At 49.7% G+C, this 15,703-nt stretch overlaps 2 protein-coding genes across 2 annotated transcripts in view; both read right to left on the reverse strand.

Annotated features, from left to right (window-relative positions):
- Window positions 1-10,027, reverse strand: part of GCN1 (GCN1 activator of EIF2AK4) — a gene marked incomplete at both ends in the record, with an annotated part of 51,088 nt that extends 41,061 nt beyond the window's left edge. Inside the window, 6 exons of the mRNA XM_084253200.1 lie at window positions 1,288-1,396; window positions 1,899-2,030; window positions 2,503-2,566; window positions 4,710-4,812; window positions 9,297-9,412; window positions 10,000-10,027. Coding sequence (XP_084109326.1) covers window positions 1,288-1,396; window positions 1,899-2,030; window positions 2,503-2,566; window positions 4,710-4,812; window positions 9,297-9,412; window positions 10,000-10,027 — 552 coding nt within the window. The remainder of the gene's footprint in view (window positions 1-1,287; window positions 1,397-1,898; window positions 2,031-2,502; window positions 2,567-4,709; window positions 4,813-9,296; window positions 9,413-9,999) is intronic.
- A 328-nt stretch (window positions 10,028-10,355) lies between these two features.
- On the reverse strand, window positions 10,356-13,663 carry RPLP0 (ribosomal protein lateral stalk subunit P0). Its single transcript, XM_084254200.1, has 7 exons — window positions 13,586-13,663; window positions 12,466-12,641; window positions 12,288-12,375; window positions 12,014-12,160; window positions 11,712-11,897; window positions 10,909-11,049; window positions 10,356-10,568 (listed from the first exon to the last, which is right to left on the reverse strand). Exons 1-7 carry the CDS (start codon window positions 13,637-13,639, stop codon window positions 10,407-10,409), a joined length of 954 nt encoding a protein of 317 aa, XP_084110326.1. The 5' UTR covers window positions 13,640-13,663; the 3' UTR covers window positions 10,356-10,406.
- Window positions 13,664-15,703: the final 2,040 nt, after the last annotated feature.

Raw genomic sequence — 15,703 nt, forward strand, 5'->3', positions numbered from 1 at the left:
GGCCATCAACAGGGGACGATTTATATATATTGTGATATCTCTACTCTCAAGGATTAGAAAACAGTCGTATGGAATGAGAAACCATATACTACTCTGGAACAAATTCTAAACCTGGTTAAAGAAACCAAGGTGAAAGAAAAAAGTATGAGCTGTATGCTATCAGTTGCAATGAAAATTCAATTTCATCTTACAGAGACTAGATCTCTACACACCAAAGAAACCGTAGGGTGCTAGAATTCACTGGATAAGCCAATGAGGTGCCCTTGAAGAAACATATTACAGGAAGTATTCTGGTAACAAGACCCCCCCACTGACGGGTTTGTCAGCATACCCACTACCTGTGAGGTCTCAGGGTTCTTATCCTTTACTCAATCCTCCGTCAACCCCAGGAGCGAGCTGTATAAGCTCCAGGGATGAGGCCGTCAGTATGTCCTACTAGTTGCCTGCTTGCGGGCTATGACACCACTCCTCATCTACCTGCACGCCCCTGTACGTTTCTGCAGCCCTTCCGCACCTCATCTCAGCCCATCTTTGTGTCAACTCACTGAAGTGGATAGGGCGGGTGGAACTCTGCCCTATTTTACAGATGAGGAAATAGGCTCAGAAGTGAAGACTCGTCCAAATTTCAAGGCCAAGGATCAGATCCAAACCAAGATTCTTAGGCTTCTTCTCACTAAACCCTAAGACCATTTCTCTTACCCTCTGCTTAGAATACTGAGACATTCAAAAGACCCTCCCAGCCCAGCCTACTGGGCATCTCTGCTCAGCCGACAGCTGGAAAGACAACGCTGGTGTACGGAAAGAGGAGGCATCGAATCGGAGGAGAAAATTTAAGGACCAAAATCACACAGCAAGGATTCCATTCAATTGGCCAGTTAAACTGAACTCCAAACACAGGGAAATGAATGACTGATTAGCCAGAAAAACCCAAATGGCTTATGTTATTATCTCTTCTGGTTGACTTGATTCCTGGCCAAATCCCCCACTCTGGTCTGTCACGTCACCAATGCTCGCCTTAGAAGCAAGACTGTGCTGTTCTTGCTCATCGGCATGTTCCCTGCGCCCAGCACCATGCCTGACACAAAAAAGCACGACATTCAATCAGAAGACGCATGTTATTGACCTGTACTCATCCTGTGCCCCCAAGTCACACTCCTCGGTACAACTCAAGTGCCTGGTCACCTGACATGAAGAAGAGCAGAACCCTTGGCACAGAGCAGGCTTTTAAACACGCCCCAACTCTGTGCAGGGCTGACCATTACTACAGCAAAGACCCAGGTAACCTACCAGTTTGTTCCAGATGTCACCCTGCCGCTTGGCTCTCGAGGGAAAAACAACGCGCACCAGAAGGCAGGTCCAGGACAGGGCCAGCAAGGCCGCAGAGCCACTGCTCTTACTGGGGAGGGAGGCGGAAGTGAGGGTGAGTGCAGAGCAGCGGCTCCATTAGGAGGAAAATCCTCACCCCAAGGCCCTGCCGACTATGTGGGACCCTCCCCTGAACTTCAACTGGGCAGAACCTAAATGTATTTCTGCACAACTCGTCTGATAATTCAGGATAAGGCGTCCAGGTTTCATCAGCCTAACTGCCCTATCTTGGCACTCACAATATAAAATTAAAAAGATGATCTCCCCTATTCAGTGCCTGATGGGCATTCTGTTCCCCTCCAAAATGACCCTGTTTCCACTGGTTTCCTAACCCTGTTTCTCATCAAAGTGGTTTCTCCTCTGGGCCCACAATCCTGGCTCCTCCCTCCACTCAAGGTAGACTGATGGCGTCATCAGAGTTGCAAAGGGGAAAGGAACAGGCATGCGCACACCTGCTCAACGCAGCCCTCCTGTACTAGTTTCTCCCAAAGAGGGCTGTGTCAGCTCCAAGTGGGCTGCCACCTGTGCCTTACCTGGGAACACCTGCTTTGGAGCCAATGCCTGAAGACTGCAGAGAGTGCAGAAGGTTCTTAGCAGTGGCTTCTGGCTGGGCCTCAGCCAACTGCTGGATGGCTGCCTGCAGGGCCCTGCGGGAGGCTGCATCTCTAGGAAAGGAAGGAAGGGAAAGGTGAACGGGGACAAAGCTGGCCTTTCTCAGGAAAATGGGTGGGACTGGGAAACAGCGCTGTAGACCTCCCTCTTTCCTGAGTTCTAGAATAGTTAACCAGGATAATGAGCCATTAAGGTCGTAGGAAGAACGCTTATGCCACAGAGCATTTACTATGGGCCTCAAACTGGCCGGGTGCTTTCACATGCCTGACTGATGATAGCGCACAGACCAAGCACTCATGACTGCCTGTTCTGGGCACTTTACATTCACAAGCACCTAGGAGAGAGATAATGGCATCACCATTCTGAGATCAGGAAACTGAGGCTCAGAGAGGTTGAGCAACTTGCCCAGGATCTAACAGCCTAGATGTGGCCCCAGGCAGTCTGACTTTAGAGCTGCGCACTGGCCACCTTCCTATATCCTCTTTCCACACAGTGCACCAGCCGTGGGCCCTCGCTGGGATTTACCTGTACCGATGCAGAGTCAAGCAGAACAGTTTGCAGAGTCCTTTCACCGCTCCCTCCGGCAGCTCTGAAACCAAGGATGACACAGAGGTCAGTCAATAAAAAGGACTTCCTAAGGGCCTCCCTGGTGGCACAGCAGTTGAGCGCTGGGTTGCGAAGCTGCCCGCAGCCTCTGCAGCGCTAGTTCGATCCCAGGCCACCAGGCGAGGGTCCCACATGGCGCGCAGACCTCTCCTGCCGCCCGCTGCTCCCCTCAGCAGTGTATTTCGTCACTCTGCCTGCTCTGCTTTCCCCTCTGGCTCTGGTGAATTCTCTCACCCTCCCGCTTCTGACTGTACTCAGTGCTTGTATAAATAAATAAATCTTAAAAAAAAAAAAAAAAAAAAGGACTTCCTGAGCATGTGCTTGAGCCAAGCATTCTGCCAGACACAGTCTCTGCCCACTGGACGTTCCCTGGTTATCTGAGGTAGAATTCCCAAAAACTGGCTGCTGCCTAGAGGCGTGTGTATGACTGAAAAGACCAGGCACCGAAGATGCCGCATTGGCAAGTCTGAGTTCAAGTACGTGGAGGCAGGACTGAGGAGAGCATCGAGAGAGGCCTCAAAGCCGGGCTGTGTGATGCTGACCAATGGCATCCAGGGCAAAACAACTCTGAGAAAGACTTCAACTTCCCAGCCTCGCTGAAAATATCTCCACCTGCCCCGCTGGCTAACCCCCTCGGTTATCAGCTACCCCAACAAAAGGCAGAGCCAGAATAAGTCTCACTATGCAATGCCCCCTTGAACTCAGAAAATGGGAAAATTCAGGACAATTTCAAGCAGGGTAATTAAGCCTCCACAATCAACTTAGGTATCAAAGGCTACAAAACATTTTACAGATCTAATTCACCCTGAACTGAAGAATTTCGGAATGACTAGAGAGTAAAATCACCCTGAAAAAGTCCTGAGTTGTTCGTAAATTTCATCCATCCACAGCAGCCCCCTCATTCTGTGACTGTGTCACAGGCACTCTGTGGCACGGGGAGGAATGTGGTGCCCAGCAGTTACTGAGCAGGGCAAGGCAGTCCAGGGAGCGGGAGGTGAGCGCTGCTAGTACTCTGTGGGGTGGTCTTTTCTAACTAGAGCCCTGCTAAGAAGAGTGACCAGAAAGACGTCTGAAGGCACCAATAAAAGCCACACACGCAAGCATTAATGCACAAGAGAATCTCTTAGAAGTTCACAAGCAGCAATTTTCTTAATTTACACAACTTTAATGAGCTTGGATATGTTACCAAGCGATGGAAGATCAGAAGCAGCAAATAAGGACCTGGGTGGAAGGCAGCAGGAAGGCGGCTCTTCACGAACAAGAAGTGCAAACTGACAGAAAGGGAGCCCAAGTCAATACAACCGTGTTTCTCAAACCTCAGGGGACACGAGACTCACCTACAGGGCGTGTTAAAACAGATGCTGAGTTCCAGCCCCAGCTGTCTGAATTTGAGTTTCTGGGGAGGAGCTGAGACTGTACCTCAAAGAAGTGCTGAGATAACACTGATGCTGTTCATCTAGAAAACACTTGGGGAACCAAAGCTGTGTAGTAAAAACCAAGAAAGAAACTCACAAGGGAACTGCAATGCTGAGTGGTGGCAAGCTGGCCTTACACACCCCAAAAGGACGCAGGGACAGCCCTTGGTTATGGTCCTGAATCAGCATTCATTCTATGCGCTCAGCATTTCCCAAACGGTGCTCCCCCAAAAAGAGGTCCCAGGAAAACACAGGATTATAGAAAACTTACTAAAGTTCAAACACCTTCCTGGGACATGCTGTGAATCTCCAAGAGGGCCTGAGAAAATGTGGCAGCTCCCAAGCTCACTTGATCTTGGGGTCCTTTACTGGTCAATCACCTCCTACCTCCTGCTGACTTCCAAGGAACAGAGACGGGGGGCAAGGGGGAGCACCCCATATGTTTGTGCCCAGCAAATTAATTAAAACAGATTGTTGGTATCTTTCAGAAATACTTCCCGTTAAAATGGTTAAGACTGTAAAAAGTGTTGGCACATAAATGGACAGATGCCCCCGCTCACCCAACAGCTTCAGGCACATTGTAATAAGCAAACACAGCATGTGAAGGCAGAAGGTGGTGCAAGGAGGAAAGAAAGTTATGGTTCTAAACAGAGGATACAAGTTACTGTGAAATGGAATCCCCTCCAGGCTGTGGAGATGGACAATAAATACCTTTTCCAGCAACACATTTCCCCAGTTCACCGAGGATTTCTCGCCGTTCCTTTACACTGGCTGTTGTCACCTTCCCTGCAAAACGCTTTAGTGTCTCAGAAACCTGTGAAGACCAAGCCCATGATGAAAATGTCAGTCAGACAACAAAACAACGAGTGTCCATGTGTATAAGTCAAGGAAGGGGACGCAAAATTCAGTGATGCACTCTTTCACCAACGGTTTCTCCTTGTTATCGACATTTTGGGTCACAAAATTATCTGTGGCTGGGAGCTGCCGTTGTACTGGGTGAGATTTTGAGCAGCATTCCTGGCCTCTTCTCACCAGTGGCCAGAAACAGTACTCCAGCCCCCACCCCCACCCCAGCTGTGACCATCCAAGTTGTCTCCAGACACTATCAAATATCACCTGGGGTCAAAATCACCCCTAGTTAAGATGTACTGCTTTAACACAACCAGTCAACTCATCAATAGACTTTAAATTTGGACAAAGACAGACAAAGGAAAAGGCAAAACCTGACCTCAGGGGAGAAAACATCCTGTTTTCTGAATAATGAATTATGTGACTCGAGTGACATGTCAGGTATGGTCTTCTGACATTATCCTACCACATAAGCCGCCCATGAGGGGACTGTCCATTCCAGCAGCCATTAGTAGAGCAAAACAGAGTGGTGACAGATGAAACTGAACCCCAGCTTTGCCTCCCAGCCGTGGAAACTCAGTCACATTACGTCATCTCCTTGGGCTTGTTTCCATCCACACGTGGCAGGTAAAGCACTGCCTCCTGAGACTGTGATGGAGACTCAATGACGTGGTATATGTAGAACATTTACTCACAGTTCAAGCACAAAACCATCTCCCACAACCAGCAAGCCCTCCGGGTAAGCACTGGTATCCCCATTTTTACAGGGGATGAAGGAACTGTCCAGAGAGGAGGCCACTGATGACTGGAGTTGAGACCCGCAGCACCCGCATATTTGAAACTGAACCTGAAACCAGGTTTCAGTTAATAGTAGGTCTTTCAACTCATCCTAGCAGGCCCTTAGCTTTCAACCACCACCAAAGTGGCCACAGCTATGCAGGTCCAGGGGCGGGGAGCAGCAGCTGCTCCTGAAAGATTCCTAAAAATCTGCTCCTGAACATTCCACAAGCGACGATGTGGGCAAGGCGTGGATATGTAAGCAGCAGAGCATGAAAGACCCAAGTAACTAATATACTGGGGCTACTGCATTTTCCTCTTGAGGGTGTTTCACAGACAGGACTTAATGGTAGAATAAGACTCACAGGTGCAGGGAGAAAATAATACTGAGTATTTCTTATGTTTAAATTCCTGCTATAATTTTATTGGCAATGAATAAACTGAGGTCCAAACTCTGAACTCACATAAATTGATTTGTTTCGGTGATATCTTGTTTTTATAGCCACACATGCAGGTAAGTAGAGTCAAGCACAAAGAATTCTATGAAGTTTACTTAAAAAATCACCCCTTGCCATTACTCCCTAAGGACAAGCTCTTTCACAAATTCTGGCCAGGTTTTGTCATCATCTCCATATCTCTAATTTGCTGTGCTACAACTTTTTTTCTTTTTAAAGATTTATTTATTTATGCCTACAAGAGCTAGGGTACAGGCCAGAGGTGTGGGGGGATGAGAGGATCTACCAGAGACAGAGTGGGGAACAGAACAGGCGGATTGACTGAAACACACTGCTGAGGGGGGCAGCAGGCGAGTCAGGAGAGGTCTGCTGCGCCATGTGGGTAGCTCCCTGGCCGGGGATCGAACTCATGCTGCGGTGGCTGCAGATAGCTTCATAGGTTGCGTCTTAACCCCTTGCGCCACCAGGGAGACCCACAACTTACTAAGTTTTTAGTCTGCCTTTCCACCACAGTGCTTTCCTTCTCCAACGCCACCCCACCCATTTCCCCAATATAATTCCTGTTTCATAACACAGGCTAGCGCAGAATCAGTGTTTATATTACATGTACACAGACTTCAACTTCCAGCTAATAAACTATGTTTACTATTCTGCACAGGTTTTTTATTAGCCCTGGAACTAATAACTGCCCTTTCCCACTTCACCTCAGTTTGCCTTGTTTTATCTAGTAATTTAACCCCAAACTTCTGGCCGCTTGTCTAATCTAAATACCTGAAGGCAGATCAGGTACTCTACAAAATCCCAGCTACTGGAAGTAGACTCTCTCAGAGACAGCTGTCCTGCCCCAACATGACAGGTGATTCTCGAAGGTGGGGACGCAGCTCATCTTCCTGAAAGTACATCTTTCTTGTTTGGGTGAAGCATATCCTCCACTCTGTGACATCTCTGCAAGTTTGAAAGTGTCCTAAACTCATCCTTACTTTAGGTCTGTCTGGATACAGAATTCTAGGTTGAAATCCTTTTCCTTCAATATACTGGAGACATTTCTCCACTGAGTTCTGCTTTTAGTATTGTGAAACCCAATACCATTTTGGTTCTTGACCCTGTGAGACCCGATTTGTCTCCTTGGGAACTTCTAGGATCGTCTCTTTTTGTTCGGGTTCTAAAATTTCAGGATAAAGTGCCCTGTTGTGAGCCTATTTTTATCCATTGTGCTAAGGTTTTTTGATCTGGAAACACATCCTGTCAGTTGGGGAAAGTCTGGAGTTATTTTGTTCAGGGCTTCCTTGGATATAGACTGCCTAACTAATCCTTGCAGTGATTCTGTTTTTTACTCTTCAGGGAGAAAACTTGCAGTCTTTTGCCAAGGTGGAGAATGTAAGCTGAGGACCAGACTGCATTTGAAATGGGCTTTCAACCAATCCTCCGCTAATTTATCCTTCTCCATTCCCATCTTTGCCAGAGGTTATCCGATAGTACGAATGCCCATATGTCAGGGATTCTGCAATGGACTCTGCTGGTTCTCAGTTTTCCTAACTGTTGGTTTAGGTCTGCTAAGTCCTCAGGTCTTTTCCCTTGGGGCTGCTAAGTCCCTCACTACTCATCATCACTTTCTAACCTCCGAGTTTGTTGCTGTCGTCTGTCCCCATTCTCCCAGTCCTGCTGGGATTATATTTTTAAATCCTTTTACTAATTTTAGTGACATCTGAGAAAACAGCAAAAATAGATGGATGTATACAATAGGCACCCTCTACCTAGACTTCCCACAGAGCGATCTTTCCATGGTGATACTGAACGCTGGACATCGTTTCTCTCACAAAGATGAGTTTTTCAGGTTCGACGCTTTTCTTCTTTTCTCAATCAGAAAATAAATGTTACCCACTTGAGACTCAGAACAAAACTGAGGCGGAGCACATTGCCATCCGTCACAAAAGTCCTTTGCTGGTGAAATCAGAGGCAAACAGCTTTAAAGTTCACAGGTTTCTCTCTAGAGTAACACTCTTGGGGAAAGTCCAACAGAACTTTCTGTGATGATGGAAATGTTCTTCTGCACTGTCCCACAGAGCAGCCCAAGCACTGACACGTGGCTAATGCAACTGAAGAAATGCGTTTTTAACTTCATTTAATTTTAACTAACTTAAGCAGCCATTTGGCTATTAATTAAGCAGCCACCACAGCTCTAGAGAGAAATTTTTCTGCATATTAAACACTCAGCAAGCGTTCACCCAACCCCTTGAGAAACACCTAACAGACATAGCAGCTTTTATTTCCAGGATTCAATATGTCACAAATTGAAACAAATTATCAGCCCCTGCACAAGCGTCTGAGTCAGTCTTTCCAATGCTCCGGTTAAATGGTCACTCCCTGGCCTCAGGATCTCTGTATCAAAAACAATTCATCTCACCCTGGGGACCCGAGCAAACTAAGTGGCCCTTAGTTTGCTTTTCTCCATACTTCTGCCTTTTCAGTTACAACAGTTACAAAGTGGAACGCGATGGAGGATAAAGGTTTTCCCAAATCTCCCCTTAATTTACAGGTACCCTCAGATGGTAACACTCGAGAGTGGCAAGACTCTTCTTGGGTGGCAATGACTCTTCTTCCATCTAACCCTGGGCTTACTAAAAGTGATCAACACCGACGGAGCCCTACTTCATCACACCAAATCTTTACAATAACCATACACGACAGGTAGCCCTTCACCCCGTTTTACACAAGGAAAGACTGAGACTTGGGGTTCAGTGACTTGCTCAGTGTCCCACAGAAACCAACGACTCAAGCTCAACTCTGAACCCAAAACAAAGTGCCAAGTCCCTGCACACAGTAGGTGCTCGAGAAACATCTGCAGCCCGTAAAGTTAAGGAAGAGTTGGCGCTGGCCCGGGCTCGAAGCCGGGGCGCAGCGGAGGAGCAGGAGGCTCCGGAAGGTGAACTTCTGCAGCTCCGGGGGTCGAGGGAGGGGCCCGCCCGGCTCCAGCGGCCGAAAGCCAGGCCGGAGCCCCTGACTCCCCGAACCCCGGGCCGGGTCGAGCTGGACCCGGCTGGGGCCGGGCCGGGCCGGCCAGGGGGCTCTGCGAGACCGGCCCGAGGCGGCCCGGGAATCGCGCCCCCGCCGCCGCGGCCGCCCCCGGCCTCGCGGGGGATCCTCAAGAGCGGTCGGGCCCCCCGCGCCGTCCGCGCCCAGTCGCGGGCCGCGTCGGCCCCGCAGCCGCCCGCCTCACCTGCGTGTCGGCCGCCATCCTGCCGGCGCTGACTCCGGAACCGCTTCCGGAGCGCTTCCGGGTCACGGCGCGGGCCCACGCGGCAGGGCGAGGCCGGAGCCCGTTGGGGCCCGAGCCTGGCGCCCCCGGGCGGGACGGCGGCCTCTGCAGCCCGGCCGCGAGTCCGCGCCGCCTGCCACCGCCCGCTCGTCAGTCCCGGGCCCGCGGCCCGGGGCCCCGGGGCCCCGGGGCTCCTCAGCTGGCCTCGCGGGGCGAGGGGCCCGCGGCGTTTGTGAGACGCTCGGACCGCGCCGCAGCCTCCGAGCGCGGCCGCGGGGCCAGCTGGACACCCCGGTGGGCCTCCGCCGAGTGATGAACATTCTCCCCAAAAACGTGCCGTTGCTGAAGACGGCGGGATCTGAGCTGGGTCTGGCCCTCAGCTAGTAAGCCAGCGGGCCCTACAGAACGAGGGTCATGCGGGCAGTCGGGAGGATTTAGCTGAGGGAGGAGCCCGGACGCTCCAGCCTGGGAAGCTGAGCCGAGGCCGGGAGTGTGGGACACCGGGAAGGGTCCACCGGGACGCCTGACTTTTTCTTCAGTGTGCAGAGGACTCTACACAGGTAGGCTGTTGGCCCTCAACCGGCAGTAGCCAAGTCTCAGAAGGAATACATCAAGGCCCTGTGGGTTCATGAGTGAAATATAAGATTCACAACACTACACCTACCCTTTTCAGCAATCAGCTGCTGTCTCATCTTTCATGATCATGATCACCTCCTACTCAGCATGTAACTAGGTTGTCACCCAGTTTGAAAACTTCTGGTATTCACAGGAGTGTTCATCTCAATTGACACGGAACCTACTTCTGAGAACCTTAGAGGGACCCAGGCTAGTGGAAACAAGAATTCTAGTAGAAAAGTGAAACCTGGGGCTGGCAAAGGCATAGGATGCTAGGAGAGCAGTACTTCACTTGTGAAGAGGACCTCTAAATGTCAAAGCTCAATTTCACCCATGGCTTTAGTTTCCAGTATGTGGCACTGCACAAAATGAGTATTCAGAGACTTTAAAGAGAAGTAAGCCTTTATTTCCTAATATCACAATGAAAGCTGGCTTTGTAGGGTTGCTTTTTGGTGATTAGTCGAAGAGACCAAATCCCATATCCTCATCAGACTCCTCCGACTCTTCCTTTGCTTCAGCCTTGGCTGGGGCTGCAGCAGCAGCAGGAGCAGCAGTGGTGGCAGCAGCCACAGGGGCAGCAGCCACAAATGCAGATGGATCAGCCAAAAAGGCCTTGACCTGAGGGGAGAAGCCAATGGTCAAAACGGTCATTTCACAAGCCCTCCAAGCCCACAACTCTTAAGCCTTCGTAAAGCACTAGTTTATTGGTCAATCTTCCCCAAAGTGACCAGACAGGACAATTGGCATGGTGTTAGTGAGATCAGGCCCAGCTCTTAGCCCATGATCCCCTCCTCTTTGGGTCTCTTATTACTCCTATAGTCAAGAAACATCTCCCTGGCCCTCCAAACTCAGGTTTTCTTAAGAAAAACCTGCTATGTCAAATATAAAGCACCAATTCAGTAGGCTGCTATTTATCCCCCCTGCTGACAGGCCCACTGTGATCCCATAGGTTTTTTACCTTTTCAGCAAGTGGGAAGGTGTACTCAGTCTCCACAGACAAAGCCAAGACCCGCTTGTACCCATTGATAATAGAATGGGGCACTGATGCCACAGTTGGATAGCCGATCTGCAGACACACACTGGCAACATTACGAACACCCTGCAAAGGAACAGAAAAATTACATTTTAGGTGAGCCTTAGGTGAGCCGTATTATAGAAACAGTGCAAGTTCAAAGACAGAAAAGATTTGCCAGGTTACCATCTAGATCTCACACAGGGCATTTTCTCTTTCGACAAACACTTCTGGCAGGGCAATTCAGACCCAGTAATTTATAAATGCTTTGTGCCCTATTCTCACCATGGGTGTTCTTAAAGCACTGTACTTCCTGCAAAAGTCATCATTCGTAAAAAATAGAAACTATTTCTATGGCTGTTGAAATCAATGAGAAAAATGTTAAATTGTGTGATTTTCATTTACTAGACAAAAAAATAGATAGCATTAACTTGTAATGGTAAAAATTACAAGTCTCAGAAAATCACAGCCCTCTCAAGAAAGAGTATGTAGTAACATTTACGCATCAAACTACCTCATGTTCCCTTTGACGCAAGTGACTCACTCCAGATCTCGTCGTGCTGCATGCAGCCTTTTACTCTGTGTCCAGCTCTGTTCTAAGTCTTCATGCTCATTAGGTCATTACACCCTATTGTTTCTGCCCTTCTACCAATGAGAAAACCGGGACGCTAGATCAGAGTGCCAGGTTACACAAGTGGGTGGTCAGGAGCCAACCTGACACTGGCCGTGCTGAGGTGGGCAGCACTCACCTCCAGGAAGCGCGAGTGCAGCGTGTGCTCTGTGATGTCGAGCACCTCAGGGTTGTAGATGCTGCCATTGTCAAACACCTGCTGGATGATCAGCCCAAAGGAGAAGGGGGAGATGTTCAGCATGTTCAGCAGTGTGGCCTCGCTGGCTCCCACTTTGTCTCCGGTCTTGATCAGCTGCACGTCACTCTGAAGAACAAGGGAACAGTAGCTAACACCTGGACACCAAGCAGGCCCACAGCCACCAGGAGCAGGCCCCGCCACCCACCAGGCTAGCACAGGTAGGCCAGGCCAGGCCCACTCACCAGGATTTCAATGGTGCCTCTGGAGATCTTAGTGGTGATGCCCAAAGCCTGGAAGAAGGAGGTCTTCTCGGGCCCCAGACCGGTGTTTTGGGCTGGCACAGTGACTTCACATGGGGCAATGGCACCAGCACGGGCAGCCGCTGGCACCTGAACAGAACCAAACAGTGAGAAATCTCTTCACAGACACGGTCTGAGAATAGTCAATCGTGTTCTTACGACAGTAAGATTAACAATAAGATCTGGGTAAGACCAGCCAACCAGCCCCTTCTCTCACCTTGTTGGCCAGCAGCATGTCCCTGATCTCAGTGAGGTCCTCCTTGGTGAACACAAAGCCCACATTCCCCCGGATATGAGGCAAGAGTCTGCAAAGAGAAGGTTACAGGACATGGTCACCTTTCGGCACCTTCTTCTCCAAGGAAAGGAAGAACAAAGAAGCCCTGAGAACTACTGACTTCTCCAGAGCTGGGTTGTTTTCCAGGTGTCCGCGGATGGCCTTGCGCATCATGGTGTTCTTGCCCATCAACACCACGGCCTTTCCACGGAGGGACATGCGGATCTGCTGCATCTGCTTGGAGCCCACGTTGTCTGCTCCCACAATGAAACATTTTGGATAATCATCCAAAAGTTGCTTTAAAAAAGAAAAAAGCGGGGGGGGGGGACACAAGTTTAATGGGAGGAAAAAGAATAGAAAATCCCCCAATCTCCCATTTCCATCTTACCCATTTCGTCAATGGTTTAAGTGACTGAGAGTAGGAAGACTCCTCCCACTGGGAGCCACCAGTCTTAACACTGAAGGATTTGCTCAAGATTTGTTCATTGGGTATGAACAGTGAAAAACAGATCTCCACATTCACTCAAAAAAACTTAATTTTCATCTTTAACATTCTCAATTCAGTAAATTGACTTACTAGAAGAAACTTCAAAATAAGCACACCAAAGGGCTACATTTACAGCACTTTAAACTCAATACAAAACGAATATAGCAAAATGTTCCTTGTAGTATCTACGTTATAACTCTGCTACAATTCTCTGAGGCTTTTCACCATCTCTGAACACCCTCACAGAGGAGAAAATAAACGACTAAGCTCCACAATGCCTGAAGGGCAGCAAGGTCCAGAGCAAGACAGACCAACTTCACGACCACCCAAAAGAAAACCTTCACTGGACCTTCAGTTTGGCACAACCTGAACAGGCAACCACTTGCCTCTCGGAGTTACTCATGGCCTCAGACCTTCCCGAGGTGGAGACAGAAGAGCAAGATGATGATGAGGGCTGCCTGCTGGCCCGCAGAGCTGGGCATGAATGCTGTCACTTAGGAGTCACTTAACCTGTTTATCTGCAAGGGCGGGGGGGGGGGCTGATCTCGGAAACTCGTTAGGAGTCACTTAACCTGTCAGCCTACATGGGTCGAGGGGGAGGGGGTGCTGATCTCGGGAACTCGTGAGGACGAAGATTTGCCTTGAAAAGTCCTGCTCAGCGGCTTTCGTCCACAAGGCGCTCAGCGCGCGGCCCCTTATCACTGTCGGGGGGGGGGGGCTGCACGGGGGCGGCTGCGACCCACCCCGCACTTACGATTATCTTAAGGAAGTAGTTGGACTTCCAGGTCGCCCTGTCTTCCCTGGGCATCACGGCGGTGCGTCAGGGATTGCCACGCGGGGTTTAAAGACGATGTCACTGAGGGGAGAGAGGCAGCTCAGGCGCCCGGGCGCGCGGCCCAAGGCCGAGGCCGACGCAGAGCCGGCCCCGGCCTGGGACCGCCGCCGAGAACGCAGGACCCAGGGCCCGAGACCCCACGAGCCCCTAAAACCTACGACCCCAAGGAGAAAAATCCCCAACGTTCCAGCCGCCCGGCCCCGACACCAGCCCGCGGGCGCACGAACCTCTGTCGAGGACGCCTGGCGAGAAGAGGCCCGCGCCGCCGCGTGGACCTTTATATGTGAGCGAAGCGGCCAATCAGAAGCCACGGACAGCGTCCCCGGCTATTGGTTGGCGCCCGCTTCTGGCCGGGGACAGAGAGCAGAGCTAGGCAGCCATTGGGCAATATTACTGCCACTCCCCCCCAGAAGCCGCCACTGCCTTTAAAGACAATGGTTAAGGAAGGCGCGGCACCCTGCCGGGACGCGCTCTCGGCGCTGCTGCCCTCTGCTGGTCTGGAGCCGCATCCGGGCGCCCTGAGCGTCCAAGTTTCCCCCGGGACTGTAAGTATGACGTGGAGTTGAGAAATAAAGCACGTGTTTTAGAAGTGGCATGATCTTTAGTCTCAACAGTTTGTTCTTCCCCCTCCAAACCAGAGGAATCCTTTAAAATCTAAGTCGGGGGCTCCCCGGTGGCGCAGCGGTTGAGCGCTGGGTTGCGAGGCTGCCCGCAGCCTCTGCAGCGCGGGCTCGATCCCCGGCTGCTCCCAGGCTACCGGGCGAGGGTCCCGCATGGCGCGCAGACCTCTCCTGCCGCCCACTGCTCCCCTCAGCAGTGGACTTCGGTCCTTCTGCCTGCTCTGCTCCTCGCTCTGACTCTGGTGAATTCTCTCACCCTCCCGCGCTTCTGACTGTACCCAGTGCGTGTATAAATAAATAAATCTTTAAAAAATAAATAAATAAAGATAAATAAATAAAAAATAAATAAAATCTAAGTCAGAGCATTTCTTCATTTGCTCAAAATTCTTGAAAGGCTCCCCATTCAAAGTAAAAAGTTTAAAACTTAAGCTGCCCACAAGCCCCTACATGATCTGCGCCCTACCTCCATCCTTATAATCTTCTACCTGTTTTCCTGCTGACTCCCTTCCAGCCAGACGCTGCTCTCACAAACTAGCCCCTCTTTCTGAAAGTCTCTTTGGGTATAGCCACATAAGTAAATTACCTCCATCAAGTCTGGCCTCAGACATCATCTGCTCAAGGAGGTCTACCCTGACTGACTAATTAAAAAATAAAAAATAAAATCACTCTCCCCTTACTTGGTTCTATTTTTTCAGCAACACACCTTCTATCAGAATGTAACTTACTACACTGTTGTTTGCCTCTCCCTGTAAGAAAGCAAATTCCACAAAGGCCAACATTTTTCTCTGTGCCTGCCACATAGTAGGTATTTCAGAACAATCTTTTGAATGAGTGCAGGATTTGGAGTCAGATGACCTGGATCCACCTGGATATGTGATCAAGTAGCCATCGACTTCCTTGTGCCCTTTGCCAGCTCACTCAGCTTAGGAAAGTGATTTCACCTGTTTCACATTCCTTATCTGTAAAGTGGGCATCTTAACATTTACTCTCATACCAGAGTTGTTTTGAAGATGTGTTAAGACTTAACAGTTCTTGGAATGTAGGAGGAAGTCACTCAATATTAGCTTCTTTTATTAAATCTTCACTTAACTCACATTTGAACAATCATGCTATGTCAATAAATATTATTTCTATTGCCTCCATCAAACCATCCATGCCCATACCCTATTTTCCTCCATGCTCCATGCCCTCCACCCTATCAATAAATATTTTTCTATGACTGAGCTTAGATCTTAGGACAGAAGGGGTGTTTCTTCCTAGCTCTACCCTTTTCATTTGACCAAGTTAGGAATTTCTGTATTTTGTTTTGTTTCCTCATGCCTTTGATGATCAGCCTATTCATAGAACTGGTGGAGTCAATTACTGCTAAGATCTCTTTTTACTGACACGGTATTACTGCACACTCAGCAATGTGCTG

The sequence above is a fragment of the Talpa europaea genome, assembly GCF_964194135.1.
Source record: "Talpa europaea genome assembly, chromosome: 14".
Lineage (NCBI taxonomy): Eukaryota > Metazoa > Chordata > Mammalia > Eulipotyphla > Talpidae > Talpa > Talpa europaea.